Raw genomic sequence first — 22447 nt, forward strand, 5'->3', positions numbered from 1 at the left:
AACTTTTAATTGGATGTGTGATGCAGCACTTTTTATCTTGTTAGCTAACAAACATTCTAAATATCTATAAATGTTTTTGAACTTTGCTTTGGACACAATTCAATTACTTAGGAATGGTTTGATTTTGTTAAGATTTGCTTTGAAACTTTGTCAGATATCAGCAGAGCAGCCCTAAATCCAGAACCAACTTTTTCTACTAAAGGTTTTCTCTCCTTTCTGATAGACACTGAAACTAGTCCTAAATTCTAATTAAATCCAAAGATTTTACCCAGTAATTCTTACAGTTTTTTTTTTTTTTTATACCACCTGGCCACATTAAGTGTGTTATGCACTCTCAGTTAAATAGTTCCATTTACTGCTGATCTTCAGTACTCACTCACTATCAGGGTCTCCCGTCCCGCAGAAGAAATCACCCGACACTTGAGAGAGTCTCCGAGGCGCTTTATTCAGATCTTCCGTTAAAACCGTTATGTCCGTTAATTCCGTTACACTGAAGCCCCTCCCCTGCCAAGCCCCCCGCTTATCTGCCAAACCTGCCCAATCAGCTTAAAGATCACCAAGGCACACCAATCAGGGCAAAGGGCCAATCACAGGGCAGGAAACTGTCAGTGCCCCCAACAACTCACTCCTCCTCCCATTACCCTGGGTGCCATTGAGTGTTCTGTTCTGCAAACATGGTTGGCTGCTTTTGTCTCTGGAGAATGCCTACTTATCTCCACTGCCTAGCAGGTCTTTGGGCCTGTGTTGAATTTTTGAAGTGATTGCTGTGCTTTTCATCATTGCTCTTGCTGATGATCCATTTTTGACTTGTTTCTATGGAGCAAATATCTATAAATGACATGTTATCTCAATGGATTTATGTTACTTTCAGTGTCTTGACCTTTGATATTTTTATTATTCAGTTACATGATGATTTGTGGAGGATAATCTTTGTACCTGATCCAACTTTTATTTATTTATGTTGAGCAAAACAGCGTCCTTGAAAAAACCATTAATGTCAAAAAATGAAGTTATGCTTTTTTGTTTTCTTTAAATTTCAATAAGCGGTGTGTTGAGGTTCTTATCACAGTCTTAGATATTCAATGTAGTGTTAAATTAAATCTTAAATTATTTCAATATTAAATACTAACTTAAAATAAGTATGACAACTCATTGTCTCCAGATTTTGACAGATGTTCTCTGGGGAGAAAATTCACCCCTGGTGAGAAAAGTACTCCTAGAAGAGGGATGATACTTCTCAGTTCTCATGGAATTTACTTCGTAACTGTCATCCTGCACTCTGCTTATCAGGTTCTACCATAGGGAATGCCTTTGCTCCCACTGAATCTCACTGATTCAGTGACTCCTCCTGTCACATTGAAACTGAACTATTGTTTTTGTTGTTGTTACTTTACTTCTTTCGCTTCTAATTAAGTCACATGGTATACTTCCCTGAAAAGTAATACCCTCCATAACATCTGTACTGACTGGTTTAAATTCCATGTGCTTTCAATAGCCCTTTCTCATTTTTATTGGTTGTCTCCATCTTCTGATTGCATCTCTTCAGAGTGTATGAGTAATCTCTCTGAGGACAAGTCACAAAATGTGTGAGAGAAAAATTTGTTTCTAATATAGAAATTGTATCCTAAAAACATAGGGCATTTTCCAGAATTCAGTAAGCTCTAGATAAGTACTTGTTGAATGTGTAAATTGCTATACTGTGAGAGGAATATAGTTTCCTTCATTCAGAATTTACTATATATTTATTATCCAATAATTCAACCAAATTGTATTCTTCTTAAATTATGATTGCTTTAAACTACTAAATTCTTGAAGGATGCTACCTATTGACATTTTGCTTTCATATACTTGGCTGACAGCAAGCTGCATTCATTCTTTACAGCTGATTAGGTTTAATAATCTAAGGAGTACTGTTGCTTATAGAAAATTTGATTTTGTTCACAAAGTCCATGCATTCACTAATTTTAAAATCCATAAAAAAATCAATTTAACCCACAAAAAATTTTTTGTTCAGTTTCCCCTGATTCATTTTTTACATATTATTTTGTTAATCCAAAATAAAAGCCAAAAATGCAGCAATATTCCTCAAAGAAAGTTCTATTGGTCTTTTTAAGAAGTATATGAAAGTAAAAAAATATGATTGTATCAGTTCTAGAATATTATGATATATCCTGTTTTTGCAAGTTTATAATTCACAATAGCATATTAAAACTACTAAGATTTGCTCCAGAAATCCCAAGAGGCTTGACATCTTAAGTTAAGTTTGCCATGCGTCATGGGAAAATGGGACTGTTGCATTGCCAACTGGTGCAGCTTGGTCAAATCTGGCTGTGGAATGGCATACTGTCCTTGAATGGTATAAGCCTGACCACCTGCAAAGATGACCGGAGAACCGAACAAGGCTTGGGCTGTACAGGATGGTCACTCCCTTGGGGGGGGACTCCAACATGACCATGACTCAATGAGCGACTGAGGAATGCCAGCAATAGTGATGGCACGCTCAGCTGACTTGGGGAGCTTGTCCCCTGCCACCTGCAGCTGAGCCCCTGTATTCTCTCATATTTCCTTGATCTTGCAACCACCCTTTCCAATGAGAGAGCCACACTGACTCGCAGGAACCAGGAGCCTCAGGGTAACTGGAGGTCTGCTGGCAGCTGTGCTGTTGGTCATAGAGCTACTGATGTCCTCTTCCAGTTTGTTAATGATCATAGCAAAGGCTTTGAAGATGGCATTAGTGGGTCCAGCCAAAGTGGTAATTCTCTCAGGACAATTCCCCTCTGAAATGCTGATCCATGCACCGCTCTCCTCGCGCATTTTCTTGAACAGATTCTCCTTTCTTTCCGATGATATTGCCAACTTCCTTGCCATACATAAGCAGCCTAATAGTGAGAGTGACATTTAATCCACCTTCAATCACACCGGTGCCCATGTCGAGCAATGTTCTTGGGAGCTGGACTTCCAGTGGTCAAGTCTTTGGTCACTGGTGGGGGTGAAGGCCAAACTGCATGTGGGAGGCAGGACTGGATGGGGAGGGAAGGAGGAGCAGGCAGGAAGGGGAAGAGTGGGAGGCCAGGGTGGAACAACAGGGGCGGGCGGGAAGTCGAGGGGAGCCCCCCGCGGGCGGAGGAGGGTGGGTGGAGGAGGAGAAGGGGGAGGAGGACAGAGACCCCAGGGAGGGTGAGGGCTGCAGAGTGCGGGCTGGTGAGTGGAGGAGCCCGCAGGCTGTGGCTGCTCCAGCGGCTGCCTCTGTTGGTCTGTGTGGGCAGAATTATAAACCTCAGATTTTCCCAGTGTTTCACTCCAGTGAAGATCGTATTTGAAAAGTCTTTAATGGAGGGGGTGCGGATAATAAATAAATAAGATAAATAACTTTGTTCAACAAAATTTATTGTTGAATAATATTTTATAGTGAGTTCAGAATTATCGTATGCTTTTTCTCAACATGTATACATTGAGATATAAGAATAAAATTAAGTTTCTTTGTCATTTCCTATAATGTACCAGGAAAACAATTTTTTTTTCAGAGTTTTAATAGGATACTAGATGGAATCAAGTGTTTGGGGAAAGAATTACTATAACTATTAAGATTTTTTGCGTTTATGTTTTTGAAAATAATTTCATAGACGATAGTGTACATATGAAGAAATGCACGTAAGTGTGCAGATAAATACTTCTGTCATTTGATTTGCTCAGTTTAAGAATTTAAGATGAGAAAAAAACATTTTGAAGAAAAAAGCCCAATCACCAATGGATCCAAATGCAGCCTTGAATCCATTAAAATAATGCAATATTATGGAAACAAACTAGTATAGAATAGTTTACAGGAATGTCTTGATTGTGCTTTTTTGATATAATATTTGTAATGAATCATCCAGAAAACGTTTTATTTTTGAAACTTTAATTCAACACATAGCTAGATTTACATGTCAGAGAAAATGAATCTTCTTCAGTTAATGATTTTGAAAGTAGGTATTATAAATAACCAATGATAACTATCATACATTCAAATTAAATCATTTTATTTTAAATATTCACATTACAGGAATTTTTTAGGCCTGAATAGAACATTATCATTTTCACATCCAAGAAATAACTGGTGTCAAATCAGTGAGATATTGACACCGAATATAGAAAACATAATTGAAGAAAAACATTTCTTTTTACACATACAGTTTCAAATTCTTTATACATGTGTTTCTGCCTTGTCATCTTAGCACAGATTGCTGACATCACCATAACAGCTGGTCAAAATTTCACAAAATTATAGTAGTCACAACACATATTCATAAACTTCAAAGACAGCAATGAACATGAATCCATCTTAGAGCATTTTTAAGGGAAAGGCGTTTCAAATAGTATCTCCAGTTTAATTTGTGGCACAAACAATTCTTCAATAGCTGAATATACAGATTTCTGTGGCATTTTGCTTTTCATGGCTTATCAAAATATTTGCTTAGCTGCCATAAAATGCTATTTACACGTTGAATAAATAAAGGGAACAATGTGGTAGCAAACTAAGAGTCCAGGTCTTTATTTGCTGAGTGTTTTACAAGTATACAACATCTTGGTTGGTGAAGCTGGCTTCCACACTGCTAATACTGGCTCATCCTTACTTGATTTAATGCTTAACTCCCAGTTACAGCAAGACTCAGTTGGCTGATTCTCCCTTGGGATAGTAGCTACAATCACATTTTCTTATCATTACGCTAACTTCACTGAAGCTGTTAAAATTGAACTCGAAGGACCCAATCTTCTGCAAATAAATAAATAAATAAATAATGTATAAATAAGACTCCCACTGTCTTAATAACAGAGCAATGAAATTGCTTTCCAAAGTTATAAGTTTTTATGCTGATGTTTTAAGTCACTAAAATTTACATACTAGTCTTAATATTTCATTATTAATTTTACTTGGAAGGGGTAATTGGTCCAGACACATGATTTGTTTGGAATTAAGCCCTTTCAGAAGCATGTTTATTTTCTGATAAAAACAAAATAAGTTCTTGGAATGGAGTAATTTCTGTTATTCACATGACTGCTGCAAATAGTCAATATGTAAATGCATGCTTCTGTAGTAAAAATTCCTATCGTTTTTATATTTAAAAGGCTGTTTAAATGACTAAGAAAAAAAGGCTAGCTCCACTTTTATTCACCTACCAATTATATTGACTAAATATCTATACTGTCTTCATATTCTATGTTGCTACTCAATGGAATGTTGTGCAGACTGGGCTTCAAGTGTTCCCATGCCCCATCCCCATCTCTGGCAGTAGTACTATACTGACTTTGGCAGTGTAAAAAGAAAGATCTATCAATCTCATCTATGGGAAAGCTGCCACAATATTGTGTCCATAGAATATAACTAGTTAAGATTATTTTTTCACAGCTTCATGCTTTATAATATTAAGATGCTGTACAATAAATTGTATCATTTCCCAACAAATAATTTTATTTATTTTATTGCCAACAATAAATTCCAAGAAAAAAATTTATAGGGAAAATATACCACAATGTGTTGCAAAGTTTGGAAAAATACAAAGCAGCATTGTTTATTGACTCATTAACACTAGTGACATTTTCACTTTAGCAGATGTTTAGAAAGGACATTGAATCATGCACATGGATAGACACAGAGTCCATGTGTGAGTTGGCAGTGTAAATCTTATCAAAGCTCTATGATTAACCAGACGCATGCATTTTATTTTAATCTAATATAGATGTAATATCAGCATCTAATTTTGATCATATCTTATTTCAGACATGCATTGGCTAATAAAATAAGATTTTAAATAAAAGTTGATGTTTGATATAAAATAATCATGTCTTTTTTCAAGTGTGGAAAAATACTCTACAAAAAATAAGTAGAAAAGTGATTTCTGATCAATGTATGATTTTATCTATAAAAATCCAGATGACTATTTAGTGTGCTTACAACAGCCCTATTGTGTTTGCATTGCAATAATATACACAAAGTCAATAGCATTAAACACCTATTAGCACAATGCAATTAAATGCTTATTGGAAATACATGAACCTATAAACTGTACATTTGGCCTTAGATTTCAGGGTATTATTGAATTTTCTTGAATATGACAGGTACAATAGTGCAAAATTATTTTACAAGAATAAAACATACAATGCAAATAGCTTATGCGTTACTGACTGTTGCAGTTCATATACTGTACATAATTGGCACAAAATCTTTTCTTGTGACCTTTTTTCCATTCCTTACTTGAGTATAAGTTCTTTTATTTAGAATTGCTGTTGAATTATACTTTTTAAAAAGGTCTTGATATATACATGTCACTGTGTTCTTGAGCGGATAGAATAAAGAGGAAATATATTAAGTCCTCTAGTCTTGATTTATAGAAATTTATTGAAACTTTATTCTTCAGATTCTTTAGTCAAAACTCCTAAGGACTTATATATTAGCTTATTTCCTCTATTTCTCGTGACATGAGGTACCATTGCCCTATTTTTTTTTTTTTACATTGTAGAGCAGTGACATGGCCACACAGTGCGAGGCAGGAAGAAAATTAGGAAAAGTCTAGAACAACATGTAGCAGCCCATGTATCAGGTAGACTAATCAAATGATCATTTCTAATCAATTAAAATATTTATTAAACTCTTCTTGTGTGGTTCTAGTATGGAGTCCATCACCTTCCATTTCTAGATGAGAAATATGTGACTCAGAAATGCTGGTGAAATTGCACAGTAGATTGTGCAAACTACAAACAGGGTTCTCAGCCTTAGATTACTATTTTAGTTGTCAACACTTGTATGTTCTCTGCAGGTTTATGACCTTGAATATAGTTCAATGTTATTGGCATTTTTCCTATTTCAAGATCTCTGCTATCCATTTCCGATGATGAACAGCCTATTGTTCAGAACTAGAGCTTTAATAGATTCAGATGAGGAACATCTGAAAGCTGCTTGTTCCCGTCCCAGGGAGCTCTTAATATCAAGTATGATGTTTTTTTTCCCTTTAATTAATCATTTAAAAATATCAAAATATTTGAGACAGGTCATCTGTTATCTGAAAAGCAGACTACATAATAGTCAGATATTTTTGGCCTGATATCTTTACAGTTCTCAGAGACATTTAATCGGCCCCAGATGGATCCTCCTCCAGAATTCTCACCTTGGCAAAGGATGAAATCTTCATAATTTTCTCAGCAGAGATAAAAATGTACCTAATGAGGTCAATCTGAGATTGGGAATGTGGACATAATATGCATATTTCTCATTATAGGTAGTTCTCCTGATTAATTTAGTGTTTGGGTACAGTTTCTGCAAACCTACTTTTCGATCTTCTGCACCCTCTTTAATCAAAATGGAGTTTGGCCCATGTATATAGCATCACCACAGTTACTATACCCTTTGTAGAAATTGCCTTTAAATTTTTCAAAGAACCTGAAGTCATTTTTCACAGTGAAATCCCAGCAAGCTCTAACTGCACATATCTTATATATACAACTAGCTCAAAATTACTTGTTGGCAGATAACTCATAGTAATAATTGAATTTTTGGAGTTTTTCTAATGCACTAGTAATAAAAACTTCTAATGTTCTTTAAGTGAACATAAAAACTTATTAAGATATTATTTTGGTTATTATCCAGTTTTTCAAACAATTTTTTTTGTTTTAACATGCTGTAACTTAAAATTGTTCACATGAACATTGAGATAATTGATGTCAAAACTATTTATTATGCAAATACACTTTGGGTAGTACTAATAAGTTTGGAAGAATTATTTAATTTCTGCATCACTAACCAAATCTATTTCTGTTTATCGATTTTATATTCTGATTTTAGTAGGTTTTTTTTAACTGTAGGAAAAGAAGATAGAAATGTGATTATCTTCCCTAACATTCACAAGTAATCTAGGTGTAAACTAGTGGGGCACTGGAAGCAATATGCTAAATTAATGTGTTGACTATTCCCAGCCCTTGTTCCTTATTAAAGAATACTCTCTGAGAATATTCATGCTATTCCATTCTGTGGCTTGAGCTATGCCAATTGATAATAAACTATTAATTCAGTTATTGCCCATAACCATAATGGAAAATAAGGCCTGTGTAGATTTAAATTATTTTAAGAAATAATGTATGCACTCAGTAATGCAATGGTGCTTATTTATCACTACCATGGTTCTCTATAACACTCCTAGTACTTAGTTATTGCAGAAAACAGGAGCATTTGTTTCCACACTGTATTTCTTTCTTTCTTTCCTCCTGAAGATGATTTTTTTGGGGGGTTGGTTTAAATTTGCATTGATTCTTATAAGTTGCCTACTTAACATTTTCAGATTTGATTTGGAATTAAGGAAACAGCTTTGGATTCCTTACAATTATCTTCTACGTGTATAAAATATAATAATTGAACATTTGTTATCTAGTCACTTGAATCTAATTTCATTTGTCTCCACAAAAAGTATATGCCAGGAATTTACTACCTTCACCCCACAGATTCGAAAATTTGGGCTAAAAGAAACCTAAATCCAACTAATGAGGGGTAAAGCTCAGAGGTAATTCCAAATCCATGTGTTATGACCTCTTGGCATAACTCAGGAGCAAGATATCGTCTACCTATCAGAAAAGGACCTTGAAACCAGTCAAGCAGATTTTTAATCACATACAGTAGAAAAGGAGATCACAATGGCATTTGATTTAGTGATTGAAGAGGATATTAGTTATTATATTTTCCAGTCTTTCCCACTGCAAAATACAGACAAATGATTAGAACCCAATGAGATAATTAGAAATACTTTTTTCAACCTGTGCTACCTTTTACTTTCCCAATAGTTCCTCCAGGACAAGGAAGGACTGTGTAAAGCGGTGGGGTCAGTGATTTCTTTATATTAGTATTACCTTAAAACAAATTGGATTAGATCTCTGGAAATGAGGATGGACCACTCAGATTAAAACTCTCAATGATCCTAATGTTTATGCAGACTTAAAAACTACTGCTGTAAGTTGCACATAACTTGAAAGAATGTCTGGAGACTAAGTGACTTATCCTAAAGCACAAGCTTAGCTAATGCATTCCAAGTTTATGCATGAAAGATTAGGCATTGAAAATGTCCTGAATCTTGAGGTAGAAGTAGACTGTACTGGTGAATGATTTGTGGTGAAATGAAGAAAAGTGACACATCTTATCATTTGAACATAGAATATTACATATCTAACAGGTAGGTCATAGATTTTAAATTGGCAGCAAAACAAAACCATTCGAGGAAATATATGAAACCCAAATTGCAGAAGCTACCACAAATACAGAGAATTAGAAGGCTGTGTATCATGAGCAATCTTTCAAATGATCCTGAAACAGAAAATCCAGGAATTTCTAAGTCACATTTGTTTGTTTGAGAATAGATAGCTTACATAAGGTAGTTTGTACAATAAGTTAGTAAATGTATTGAGAGCATTTTTTGGAGGGAGGCATATTTGAAGAGATCACTTATACACTACTGAACCTAAGAATAATCTTCTTAATAAACACTAGTGATTCAGATCAGGGGGTGTAGAAATCATGTTTAATTGACAACAACTAAAAGTAATTGGTGTTGGAGGCGTACTTTTTTTTGAAGAAAAAAGTCAAAATGCATGAATGTATATTCACCTTGCATTGAAAAATAGCTAAATTGTCTTAATGTATTCACTATGGATTACACAAATTATGTGATTTTCAGCTGAGGATATACCTTAAGTGCTTTTATTGCCTCCTGAATTTTCTGCATCAGTAAATAGCTTTTAATACAATAAAAATGCATAGCATAAATAAATCAAAACTATTTTAAAATAATGCCCTAAATATGCTTGCTTTTTATGCAGGCAGTTGCAGAGTAAGTAGTGAGTTACTATGTACTTAGTTACATGTCTAAGGGAGGGGAGGATATAAGGAAGATAAATTAATTGAATTCATGTTATGTTACAAGCTTCAATGAATAAAACAAAGTTTGCTTTTTTTACACAAGTCAGTTCATGTTTCAACAGTTATTGGAAAGAGATGGCATCTGTTGGCGTCTTAGCATGCAGTAGCATAGCGTGCATTTAAAATGTCTTCATTGTACATGCAGGCAGAACATAAATATAAATAAATCACATAAATATAAAATATCTGATTAGTGCCAATAAATTGGCACTGTCATAACATTTATAGAAACAATTTGCATGAGTACAAATGACATCTGTTTACTCAACAAGAATTTGTTGAGAACTTTCTATGCATTAGGCACCAAGCTTATTCTTTAGGATCTGAAGCTTGTGATTTTAGAGCTTTAGTGCATTTAGCTAAGAAGCTTCCTAAGAGGGAGTAGAGTTCAAAGGAACTCAAAGATGAGATCAAGCCCCAGATCATAGCATTAGGACCTAAAACTTATTTTAATAACATTAATTCAAGCAAAAAAAATATTTGTAGATGATTACTTTAAGACTTGTGTAATACAATTTGAAAATGCAAAGGCAAAGATGATATATCAGCATCATCATTTAATGTTGTTATCATATTTAGCCTCCATTTGGTGGCCAAAAAGTCATATTCCACAAAGATTCCCTAACTGTTTGTTGCTTATGCTTTAAATTCTCTGAATTTTCTAAGTGTTCACAATTGAAATCATATTTGCACATGATAGCATTATAAGAAATTTTATACTAAATACAAATATTTCAAGCTGGTATTTTTTTCCCATTGAGATTTTTTTCAGTTTCTTTTTTATATTGTCATATTGATGGCTGTTAGACAATATATTATTGTCACAACTCTCTTTTCCAGTGCTTGCTACAACCATATATGGATAACTTATTACATATCATTATTTTAAAGCATATAAATGGATACTTAGATATCAAGACCTTTGGAGGCAATGCTGACTGATATTTATTTGAAATAAAACATTTCAATGCCCTATTTTTTATATCCACAGTTTTCTTCAGGAATAGTTATTCTTTCTCATAACCAACAACAACCAATTTTGTTGGTTCAGTGTATCTTTCACATGAGGCATCCTTTGAAAGGATTTCTAACCACAGGACTTATTCAAGGAGTGGTTGATACCTAGGTACTCTCTTGACAATGATGTTTCACTTAAATGTAGTAAAATTCATTTCCTTCTGCTAAAGCTCAACACCTATAATATTTAAATAAAGAAGAATGCTAAGAAAGTTAATATTTTCTTTTCTATGTTTTCTAGAGCCAAAGTTCTTCTACCTAGAGCACTGCTCTTAAAAACCCTTAAAATGCCAATCAAGCATTCACATTTTATAGAAATGTGGTTATACTTCCATGATGAGATGGGAATGCAATGAAAAGGAATTCAGGATTAAGAAAGATGGGATTTTGAGTTCTAATTTTAGCCATCATCACTAGTTTTGGGGCATGTGTATGAAAAGGTGTTTTTATGTGTCTGTATAAGTCTGTGTGAATGTGGATGTCTCAAATAAATAGTACTCTAGTTAATTCATACATTGGAAGAAGAAATTATTTATAAACATTTCCATAATTCTTTCTAGCCTGAACTGAAAGATTAGTGGACACAGAACAAATGATTAAATTGACGTATTTTGACATTTCAAATTTAAGTACTTATTCTTTAGGAGGTTGGTAATAGGTGTTTAGTTTACAGCTGTATAGTTGATGATTTAGCAATATATCCTTGGTTTGGATCATAGGCATATAATTATATTTATAGTCCAAGAAATAAGATCAGATTCATGGTCAACACCAAAGGCAATGACCCTCCAATATCTCCATTTATTTAAACCATAAGAATCCACTACAGAAAAGGCAAATTGATAAGGTACTAAAGGCTTTTCTGTTTTCAAAAAGGGCAGACACTTTCTATACTTGTTTGCAATAACCCTCTTTAGATTTTTGTGTTTTCTATGGACTAAAAAAACATGGCAAGATAAATTTAAATACATAGATTTTACTATTTGACAATAAAATAAACATCAGTGGAGTTGAGATTTTTACTTATCTATGAAGGCATCAGGGCAAACCTTTTGCAATTTGGCTAGAAGGGATTAACATGGAGGCCATTTATTTTGTACCAAGTGAGTAGACAAAATTTACAGCTAAGAAACATGTCAAGAAAATAAGCAGTTGGGGAAATTTACTACTGCTGGTCCATTTCCCAAATGGCTAGAAAGGATGCAGCTAAGCCCATCTATTTCCTGGTGACAGGATTCTCCTCCAGGTCACTGCTTTTCCAGGCCTGAAGCAGGGACCTGGATGGAAAGTAGAGCAGTCAGGACACAAACCAGCACCCCTATGGGATGTGGGTGCTTGCAGTTGAACTAATGCACTGGTCCCTGCTTTTAAAATTATATGAGTAAACATGCAGATTCAGACTCCAGCTGGAAAGAAGCTTTCATATTTTTTCCACTTTACTGTAAACTCCTTTAAGGCAGCAGTAGTCTTGTGTTCATATTAATATCAACCTGCATGGCCACTGTTAAAGAAACTGAAAGGATGTTCTATCCAAGGCAATAATTTTCAGTAGCTCTAATTCTTCCAGTGTCAGGTAAAAATCTGTCTCATAAGGCAATGTGCAATGTTGAACCTGCTTTCCTCTTTCTGAATGGAAATTCATCTAGATTCTATATAATGTGGAAGATTGCAGATTTGAGTTCTGCTTGTGTCAGTAGGTAATAGGACTAGTTACAAATAGACCCATAGGGTTGTCATCAGAACATCATTTTGATGAGCAGTATGGAATAAATATAGTAAGGATTCTTTTGGAGGAATATTTTTTTGCTTGAAAACTTGGCATCCATCTTTTCCCACTTAGTATCTGTTTATATTCTCATTTGCTTAGCTTCTTGACAGGCTTCTGAGTTACTTCCCCCCATTCTCTAACCTGATGGAGAAGCAATGATACAAGTAATAATCTGAGATGAGCTTTATTTAGATTTTCATAAAGCATAGGAAAAAATTCTCAGATACTTTATGTATTCTTCATACAGTAAAATGAAACTGTTTAAATCTTGGGGCTTCAGAAAAATCTTTTTTTAATTGATAAGCAATTAAAATTGTCCATACATGTAATTTAAAATATGATTTATGCCTATAGATATCCTTTTTGTTGAGTTGTTTGTGTGATAACAAACGTTATCAGGCAAAGAATTCAGATTTTCTCAAGTGTCATTAAGATTATTTCCCAGTTAATAAAGGTAACAAAATTTTGATGACGTTTGAATACGTGTGAATACTTTAACTGAAGTCATGAGAATAGTGATTACCTTTGCAAATCAGCTTAATGAAAACAAATGGGAAATATAAGAGTCCCTTCAACAGAACAGTTCTACTTCAGATCTTTCTTATTCATTACATGAATAATTCTGTCTTCAAAATTGTGGTAGATAGGTACGAATGTATCAATTACAGATAGTTTCACACTTTTTAAACTTTGAAGTCAAACAGCTTAGAATTCAGTTATAACACATTTTCCCTTTGTTATGTTATGCAAATTTGGAACTATGATTATAATACTTATTGAAAATATTTCATATTTTAAGATGTATCTTTTCATTTCCAAATAGATTAAACAGCTGATCAATGTGGAAACAACAACCAAATCACAATTTACATTACAGACACTACAAAATGTGAAATAACAATTTTTACAAATAATAAAGAATAAATTATTTTTCAGTGCATATAATTAGGTATATACAGTATAATTCAAAACCAAATCAAATGATTGCTAATGTTGAGCTCTTAAAAACCTCCATCAAAATATACATGTCACCCCAGAATGGATGATAAAAATGAATTGTGACATAAAAGCAGAATGTTGTTTTTCTTCTTATCCTTGAAATTTGGATCATCTATCATCAAAATATTTTACCAAGTATGCAAAACTTTTAATTCCAAAACCATTTCTCTAAATTACCAACAGACTTATATTCTTGATGCCTTTTTACATGATCACAAGCCAAGCATGCATGTGATTCCCAAAATCGTGGAAGATTCACGGTAAAATCTTTCCTCCAGTTAAAGTAACTAAGGTATAGCTTGTTGTTTTTGTCCACCTCCTTCAAATACTTTGCTAGCTCACTGGGAGAATTATAATCTTCTACATGAATGAATGAATCTGCTGGAATATAATTTTCATAGTTTTCCCTAGAAGGCCCCAGAACAACAGGCACAGAGCCAGCCAGAAAAGCATTGTAGAGCTTTTCTGTGATGTAATCTTTGTGGATGGAATTTTCAAAAGAAAGATAGAATTTACAAGTAGATATGGTAGGAATCAAATTTTTGTCATTGACATATTCTCCAAACGCTTGCCCATAGGTATGGATTTCAATGCTTTTACTTAGCTCATTGTAATATTTGACCCTGGCATGCTCAGGGTTCCAGTTGCTTACAACCCAACATACCAACTTCTCTTTGTTTGGCACTTCAAACACGAAGGGGTTTGTGCTCACCGTCAAGAAGCCATAAGGCACTTGGATATCTGAGTCACGGCGATAAGTCAGAGTCAGGTTGAACAGGTGCTCAATTCCACTCTTTTGGGGAGTATGAGTTGGTGATTCCAAATTCATCCAAATCCATTTCTGGAAGGGAGGCCTAGCTTGCTGAGGTAAGTTAGTCAGATCCCAACTGATGTCTCGGTGATGGATGAGGACTGCATGAGATTTGTTGTACAGTGAACGGTCTGTTGTGAGATGGCATCCTTGGATGTTGAACATTGCTTGGCAGGATGTTAAATCAAAGGTCTGCCCAAATGGCCATACCCACACCAGGATGGTAGTTTCGTTAAAATAATCAGTTTTGGTGGAGAAGAAATTTTTCATCTTCAGTACTGAGCTGGCTGACTCCATTGGACTGAAGATCCAGCTGTTCGTGGGCTTGATGTAAATGAGCAGACATGCCATGAAGCAACCCAGGATGATGCAGATGATTAAAAATGGGCGGAGAATTCCTTTGGATGTTGATGTCATAATTTTTTCTGTGAAATAGAGAAAAAGCAGAAGATAGAGGCAAGGCTGAATATATCCTCATAAGCAAAATTCTATATGAACAGATAGTATATTCTAAATTATCACAAAGTCAACTTCATTTTCAATTTCAGTGTTATCAAACTATGGAAAGAAATAGATTTCACATAAGCCAAGAAATTGCTTTTTAAAAGACATTTCCAATAAGTACTAGCTTATCTTCAGGCCAAGTTATACTTATTCCAATGCCACTCCTATCAATTCTATTTTAGGAACTGCTAGAAAACTGGCACAACACAGACTATCATCAACAAAGACATGACTAAAATGACTAAAATTTTAGTTTTTGAAGTCATATTGTATTTGTGAACATCCACTAGCTGACACAATCATATTTTACTAGCATTTTGATTCCTATAACATTATGGTTCAGGTGGAATCTAATGGAAAACTGAACTTTGAAAGAAAAAAGTGTACTCGCTTTTTGATAAAAGTTGATCTTTACTGTTTACAAGTGCCAGGATAACCATCTGGTATAAAATGGCAGTCTTAGATTAGATATTCTGTATCTTAAAAATAAGTATACATACATAAATTTTGAGAAATAAAAATTCTAGTGTATTTCATTCACATATTTTTCTTTGTTTATTTGTAATATTCTGTTGGTATGCTCATCATTTACCAGGAAGAAATAATCAAATTCTCTATTGGCATCAGAACATCATCTTCACTTACATGGCATTTTGCCTTTAAGAAAAGTCTTCCTTTGTAATAATAACATAGGCATACGATAAAAAAATTAATGGAGCCTTGAAAAACAAATTTCATGGAGAATAGTCTTTGATCTCATGAATTTTAGGTGATGACTAAAAGGATGATTTAAGGTTTTTTCTTGAAAAAGAATGCTTATTTGAGAGACAAATCTTCAATCTACTATTTCACGCCTCAAATGCCTGCAGTTGCTGGGTCTGGACAAAAGCCAGAGTGGGGAGCCTGAGACGTGCCCATGCTTTCTATGCTGGTCATGGGAACATGATCAATAAGGCATCACTGCTGTCCTCTGGCTTCTGTATTGGCAGGAAGCTGGTGTCAGAAGATGGAGCTGAGAGTTGAGCCTGGATACTCTAATGTGAGATGTATAATACTTAAACTTATTAATAAACTTATTAATATTTAGTTAACTCCATGCCCACTCCTCAAGAATTTTATAAAAATTTTGTGAAATTTTTGAATTCATGTTTTGTTATACAAAAATAGTATATTTCTAAAATAAGTTTTCAATGTTCTTACTGATCCACCAAAATAATTTGGTTTATCAATTTTAGAGTCATTATTTTGAAATCTCAGGCAACATTAGTATGGAAACACTAGATATTTCCTCCCAGAAAAAGGGAGACATTGTCCACCATTTAATTACTTTAAATAAATATGAACATTTGAAAAATCATACATATTTTTGCTATTTAATTTCTATTAAAGCATATGGCATTGTCTCAGTAGGGATACTTTATTTTTAGAGGCCCGAGATTCTGGATGTTGCATTCTTGAACAAGGCAGACTAAAGTTCTTGCCGTCAAAGACTACAGCTTTTTATTAAAGTCAAGTTAAAGCCTTTAGTCAATAACCAGAGGAATATATGAAAGGATACAAGCAATTATTAACCAAGTTGTTAACCACTGGAAGGAGTTATGAAAGGAAACTCATTTTTTAAGGATGAAATTTCATAAAATATTTTGTGCCAAAATCTGTGGCATGTCCAAACAGCAGAGATGGAAAGTCACAGGTTGACATTTTTCATTAAACTTATCAGTAAGTTTGCTCAGGAAACTGGAAAAAGGTAATAGGAGTTTAGCTTGATAGTTCAGAAGCCTGGGTCCCAAATAAGGCTGCTAGGTTTGCTATCTGGCTCTATCTGCTGGCAGGAGCTCCTTGCTAATGTAGGTCGTTAGAGGTATCAATAATGGCTCAAGTATTTGGAATTTGTAACTGTATTTCAGACCTTGGGCATTTGGTGAAAAATCAGCAGACTGGAGCTTTCAGTTTCTTCCTCTCAAATAAATAAGTTAATAAATAAATAAATAAAATTCTTAAAAGAATATGTTTTTGTAAGTAAATAAAACACTAGGCAAAGAACAAAGTTTAAGAATCAGGAAAACAAAGTAAAAATTGAAATCATTAAAAATTAGATCAATTTCATTTTTTGTACAATATTATTGTTGTGACATATGAAAACACTAAGACTTCTACAGGCAATGATAATGAAGAAAAAATGAAATTAAAATTAAATACAAAAATGGTTGAGTAACTGTTGACTTAACAGATATATGAATTAAACATGACTACTTTTAAATTTGTGTCAATAAATTCGAAAGATTTGATAAAAACCATTGTGTTCTCACAGCAGTTGAATTTTTCATATTAGCCAATGAAAGTAAAAATGGAAATTTTGACTAAAGAAATAGCATTCATAAACGATTGCTAAAGTAGTTAAAAATAAACACTAGGTCTGAATATTTTATATTAATGATATTAATTTGTAAACAGAGAATACTGTTTCACTATTTCTTAAAGTCACTCTAGGGAATGGAAAATAAAGATGACATATTTCGGACAAGACAAGGTTACTCATTATTTACAGCCAATTGCAATTGTTCTACCAAAACAAGATACTGAAAATTTTAAACAAGTATCACATATGCAGACAACAACAAAAATATAACAAGTTAGTAACAAGTAGCATTGGAAATATATTACGATGTAATTCAAAGTAAGTTTATAGGGGCTTAATTACATGTGATCTTTCTTCACACTGTTGAGTATGCATACAATCTCTCCATTCTTTCTAGAACCTGGGATTTATAGATTGAGAAAACTGATTGGTCAAGGATCCTTTCTGCTGGAACAAATAGGCATGACTGTAATGTTTTCTTTCCGTATGTCAATTGTTTAATGGTTTTAGAAATGTTCTGGATGAACTTTTCCTTAAATCATGTTTTGCTTTTTCATATTAATTTTTAATGCTGCATTTCTTGATTTTATTCAAAATTGCATTTTTTAGCATTTTATATTAGTATTTTACATTTGTCATTTACACAAATTATAATGTTCTGCTTTAAGTCTTTAAAAATTCTGAATATTATGCCAATGTGCAGCATAAGTATGCAGTGGCAAAAGCTATCTAAATATAATGTCATTTCAGTATAATCAGGTTACAACTTTAATAGTTACTGTTTCAAAAATACTGTCAATCAGATTGTACCAAGAAGTGTGCAAAAGGCCTTTTATCTTTCTGCAGTTCAATAAATTAAGGGGCACAGATTTTTAGTAATTAGCTTATTCATTAGCCTACTCTATTGCCTCTACAATTTTTATTTGAATAAATTGTACAAATATATAACATCAAAAAATAGTTTTCTTTGACATCCATATTTTTCTTGTCCTAAGCTCTATTGTCTTTCCTCCTCATAATTAAGGAATATTTACCTGTGAGTTATACATAGATCTTTTTTTTTAATCCTTTGTCATCCTTTTGACTAAGATCAAGTGTAAGCATAGATCATTTTTTTCTTAACAGGAACCATACACAGGATTTATGTGGTACTTTAATACCAAAAGCTTATCTGCACACTTACATTTTCTAGTATATGTATGACTACAAGCATATCTATTTAGCCCAGTATACTCTCATTTTGTTGTTGAAAGCACTGAGGCTCAAAATGCTTAAGTCAGTAAGTGGTGAACACATTTTCAAACCCAGTCCATCCAATTCTAGAGAATGGGCACTGGGTTACTACATGTTTTTAATTTCTGATTCTATAGGTTGCAGCTTCAGATGTAATTATTTTTGTGATACCACAATAAAAGCTGTTTCATCACTGCTAGATCCTGACTTTCAGAAAATAGTGGTGCTTAACAAATGCCCTGCTATGTGAACTATGTGCAAGACAGTATGCTTGATAACTATATATGCAAAGAGTGAACCAAATGTGAATGAAACATATGCAATTAATTTATCTTCCTGGTGAATTTAGAATATGCTCCACTTTGAAATAACTGCCATTGAAGTTGACACATAAGCATTCCTACAACAAATGAATAAAATATTTCAGTTTTCCTTCTCTTTTGGTATGTCAATGCTGGCATCTATTCAGCTCATTTTGGCCTTGATTATTTTTTAGCCAAAGGAATAAGAACACGTAACCAGGCAACATATTGGTTATGCTACATGTTGTTTTCAGCTTTCCCAATGCTGAATATTTTTTATTATTTGAATTATCTAATTAATTCTCTGCATACCCTCTACTTTAAATTTTTCAACACTGTCAAAATCAATTACTAAATACTGGAGGCAGGTAGTAACACCCACGTTTTACAGAAACTGTCAGAGATGTTTGTCCCCTATTGAAAAACTAACATCCCTCTTATTTATTGCTCATAATTAAACTTTAGTTGGACATCAACGTTTTCTTTAACTGTTAGTTAATGCAACCTATTTTTAAAGCATCTGTGGCAGTGTTACTATGACTCACAAAGGAGGTGGAATACATTTATAGCATAAAGCAAATTGGCACACAAAATAGGATAATTAAAACTATTTGAAGTTTTATACTTCAAACATTTCTTATACTTAAAAGAAATTATAAACACTTCACCACAAAAATAATAACTTCTAGTCAAATTCCAGTTTAAAAACATGGGTATTTGATTTTCAATTTTTCATGAAGAGGTTACTTTCAGACATCATTTGAAAATGATCCTAAGAGTGTTAAAAGGTGGAAAAGGATTTACTACAAAAACAAACTGTATTATAAAATAAAAAATAAGGTATTAGGACAAAGGAGAACAGAATCACCTTTAAGGAATGATTTCTACTATAAGTACTTTTGGGGGTGGGAGTTAAATTCTTGTTATGTTTTCATTTTATCTTTTTTTTTTTTTACTTATGTCCCTTTTATTTAAAATGCAAATTGATAGCCAGAGATCTTTCATTCGTGAGTTTGATCTACAAATATTCTCAACAATTATAACTGGGTCAAGCCAAAGACAGAAATCAAGAATTCAATTTGCATCTCCCATATTGGAGCAACACCATAAGCCCTTGGCCATTATATGATACCTTACAGAGTGAGTATTATTTGACTCTGCATCAGAAATGAAGAAGCTGGGACTCCATGATATGTGATAACATTATCTCAAGCCTAGATACAGCACAAAGAATCCATCTCAAGTCCTTATTTCAAATGAAAAGAAAAAGGAAGATATTACAGGATAGCATTCAGTACTTGCCTCAAACTTTAGGAAAAAACAGGGAGTTGAGTTATCATTTGTCACGAGGGAAATCATTCCTAGATAGTAGAAACTTCCTACCTCTTCTACTCACTTTTATCTTGCATGAGCCAGGATTGTTTTGGAAGATGCCAGTTGGGACTAAGTCAATGTATTTGCCAGTCACTGTTTACCATGCTTTATCTCTTTTTGCTGTGGGTTTGCATAATCAAACACTTTCTGGTAAAACTTCTTATATTTGGCAAAACACGCAAAAGATCGGGTTTACCAACTTCAAATACCAAAAATGAACCACTGACAAATTGTTAGTTGTACTAAAGTAAAATGACACTTAAACAGAAGGATCACCACATACGCTTCCACTGATTACTTTCCTTTTAAATAAAAGAAAATTTGCTAAGTGCTTTAAATAGGGCAAGGACCCCTGTATGTGAATGACATTATGGTATCATTTTCAGTGAAAAAATTAGAACTCTTAGTTCAAATCCTTTGAATAGCAGAGCCATTATTATTTCTTTGCAAATTGTTTTCATTTTTAATCATACACTCACACAGAATTCTGCAAGTTCAAAATGTAACAGATTATAAACAATGTCTGGATAAATAAAATAAAAAACAGTCCTAATGAGTATGGGCAAATCCTTTTAGTAGTTCATGGGAATAGCATTTTTAAGTTACTCTATAAGCATATCGCAATTAAAATGTCATGTAGCAAATTTTTGTCAGTTTTATCTGCTTGACCATTACCCACTTCTAATACTGACACCCCAGTTTGATATTGGGACAACATCTCTCTTTTTCAGTGTTATATTTTGGATTACAGACAACAACATTGTCCCATTTTTTTAACCCAGTCTGAACAGGGGGAAAAGGCTATGCAAATTCGCTTTTGTCCCAAAAACTTAGGTAAAAATGTTGGAGCTGATGAAACAAAATGAGTTTTCAGAGAAGACAACAACAACATAAACTCCGCTACATGGACCCCTGGAGTTACCCTACATCCCGAACATCGCTTTTTGGGCTTGGTTTCTCTGGCATTTTTTCAGTTCCAAGTGTTACTCCATATTACCTACTAGTTTCAATTCTGTTTACACTACTTACAACAAATTTTATTGGTTGAAACAAACAAATGTGAACAAAGACAAAGCCTATACAAAACAAACACAAAACCCAACAAGTATTCTCTATTTTTTCTTCCTTTTCTCCCATTGTTAAGGTTCAAACTATATTAATAGTTATCTAAATCTAATAGTTATCTAAATTTAAACAAATATTGCATTGTACAGGATATTGATTCTGTAATCTAAACTAGCAGAGATCTAACATGATCAGAGCATAATTTGCTTGCATATATAATCATTATGATACTCGGTATTCTATTCTGATTCTGTAAATGTCTTCTAACTACTAAACAAAATTTTCATAATTTATATTGCTTCACTTGTTTTTCTTTTTTAATACTAAGAACATGTTGAAGTTAAAAAAGAAAAGCTTTCTACTTTGACAGTTATAAAGCAAGTGTTGAAGTACTGCAAAACTTTATGTATTCATTACGTCACAAGATTCCCTTAAAACTTCAAATCCCATTGATCCTATCTCCCGGGACTTCATGTTCCAAGTTCCCACAATTGTTCCCTTTGATTCTGAGCCAAATACCTACTGTCTCATGGAGAAATGCCATTTACTTTGTGGCTGGGAGACCCTGGCTGATCTGTGGGAAGGTATTAAATTTATATTTGGGGGTTTTCTCAAAGATCTTTGGACATAATCCCTGATTTTCAAGGCAAGACTTCTTGCTTCCTTAGACCCTGGGTAAGTCACCAAGAAACGATACCAATTTGGATTACCCTATACATACTATCAATACTTTAAATTAATCCTGAGGTGGTTTCTTCATTAGAAACCGCAGTTAATGTCTTCTTTTTGCTTTCACTTTTTGTATTAGACATTTGTTTCTATTGGTGTGAGTGCTGCCAACTCCTGCTTCTACACCACAAACTCCTTTATTTGGAGCACATTCCACATTTTCTTCTCAGTTCACAGATTAACCTCTTTTAGTGTGATCTTTCATCTCTTCCCTTTCCTTTTCACTCATTCACTAGTTCTTAATTGCTGTCTTTACTCACTTTTAGAAGATCTATTTACTGGCTTCTTTTGAAACTAGATCAATCAGATCTGACTTGGAACCCCAGTGTAATGCGAATCAGTTGCCCACAGG

The 22447-nt window shown here is 33.7% G+C and overlaps 1 protein-coding gene and 1 pseudogene across 1 annotated transcript; both read right to left on the reverse strand.

Annotated features, from left to right (window-relative positions):
- Positions 1–2214: 2214 nt before the first annotated feature.
- Positions 2215–3008, reverse strand: LOC121167138 (annotated as a pseudogene).
- On the reverse strand, positions 2415–14965 carry LOC121167135 (4-galactosyl-N-acetylglucosaminide 3-alpha-L-fucosyltransferase 9). Its single transcript, XM_040996515.1, has 2 exons — positions 13865–14965; positions 2415–2424 (listed from the first exon to the last, which is right to left on the reverse strand). Exon 1 carries the CDS (start codon positions 14944–14946, stop codon positions 13867–13869), a length of 1080 nt encoding a protein of 359 aa, XP_040852449.1. The 5' UTR covers positions 14947–14965; the 3' UTR covers positions 2415–2424; positions 13865–13866.
- Positions 14966–22447: the final 7482 nt, after the last annotated feature.

This window comes from Ochotona curzoniae, unplaced genomic scaffold (assembly GCF_017591425.1).
Source record: "Ochotona curzoniae isolate NIBS_2020 unplaced genomic scaffold, NIBS_Ocur_1.0 patch337, whole genome shotgun sequence".
NCBI classification, from domain to species: Eukaryota; Metazoa; Chordata; class Mammalia; order Lagomorpha; family Ochotonidae; genus Ochotona; species Ochotona curzoniae.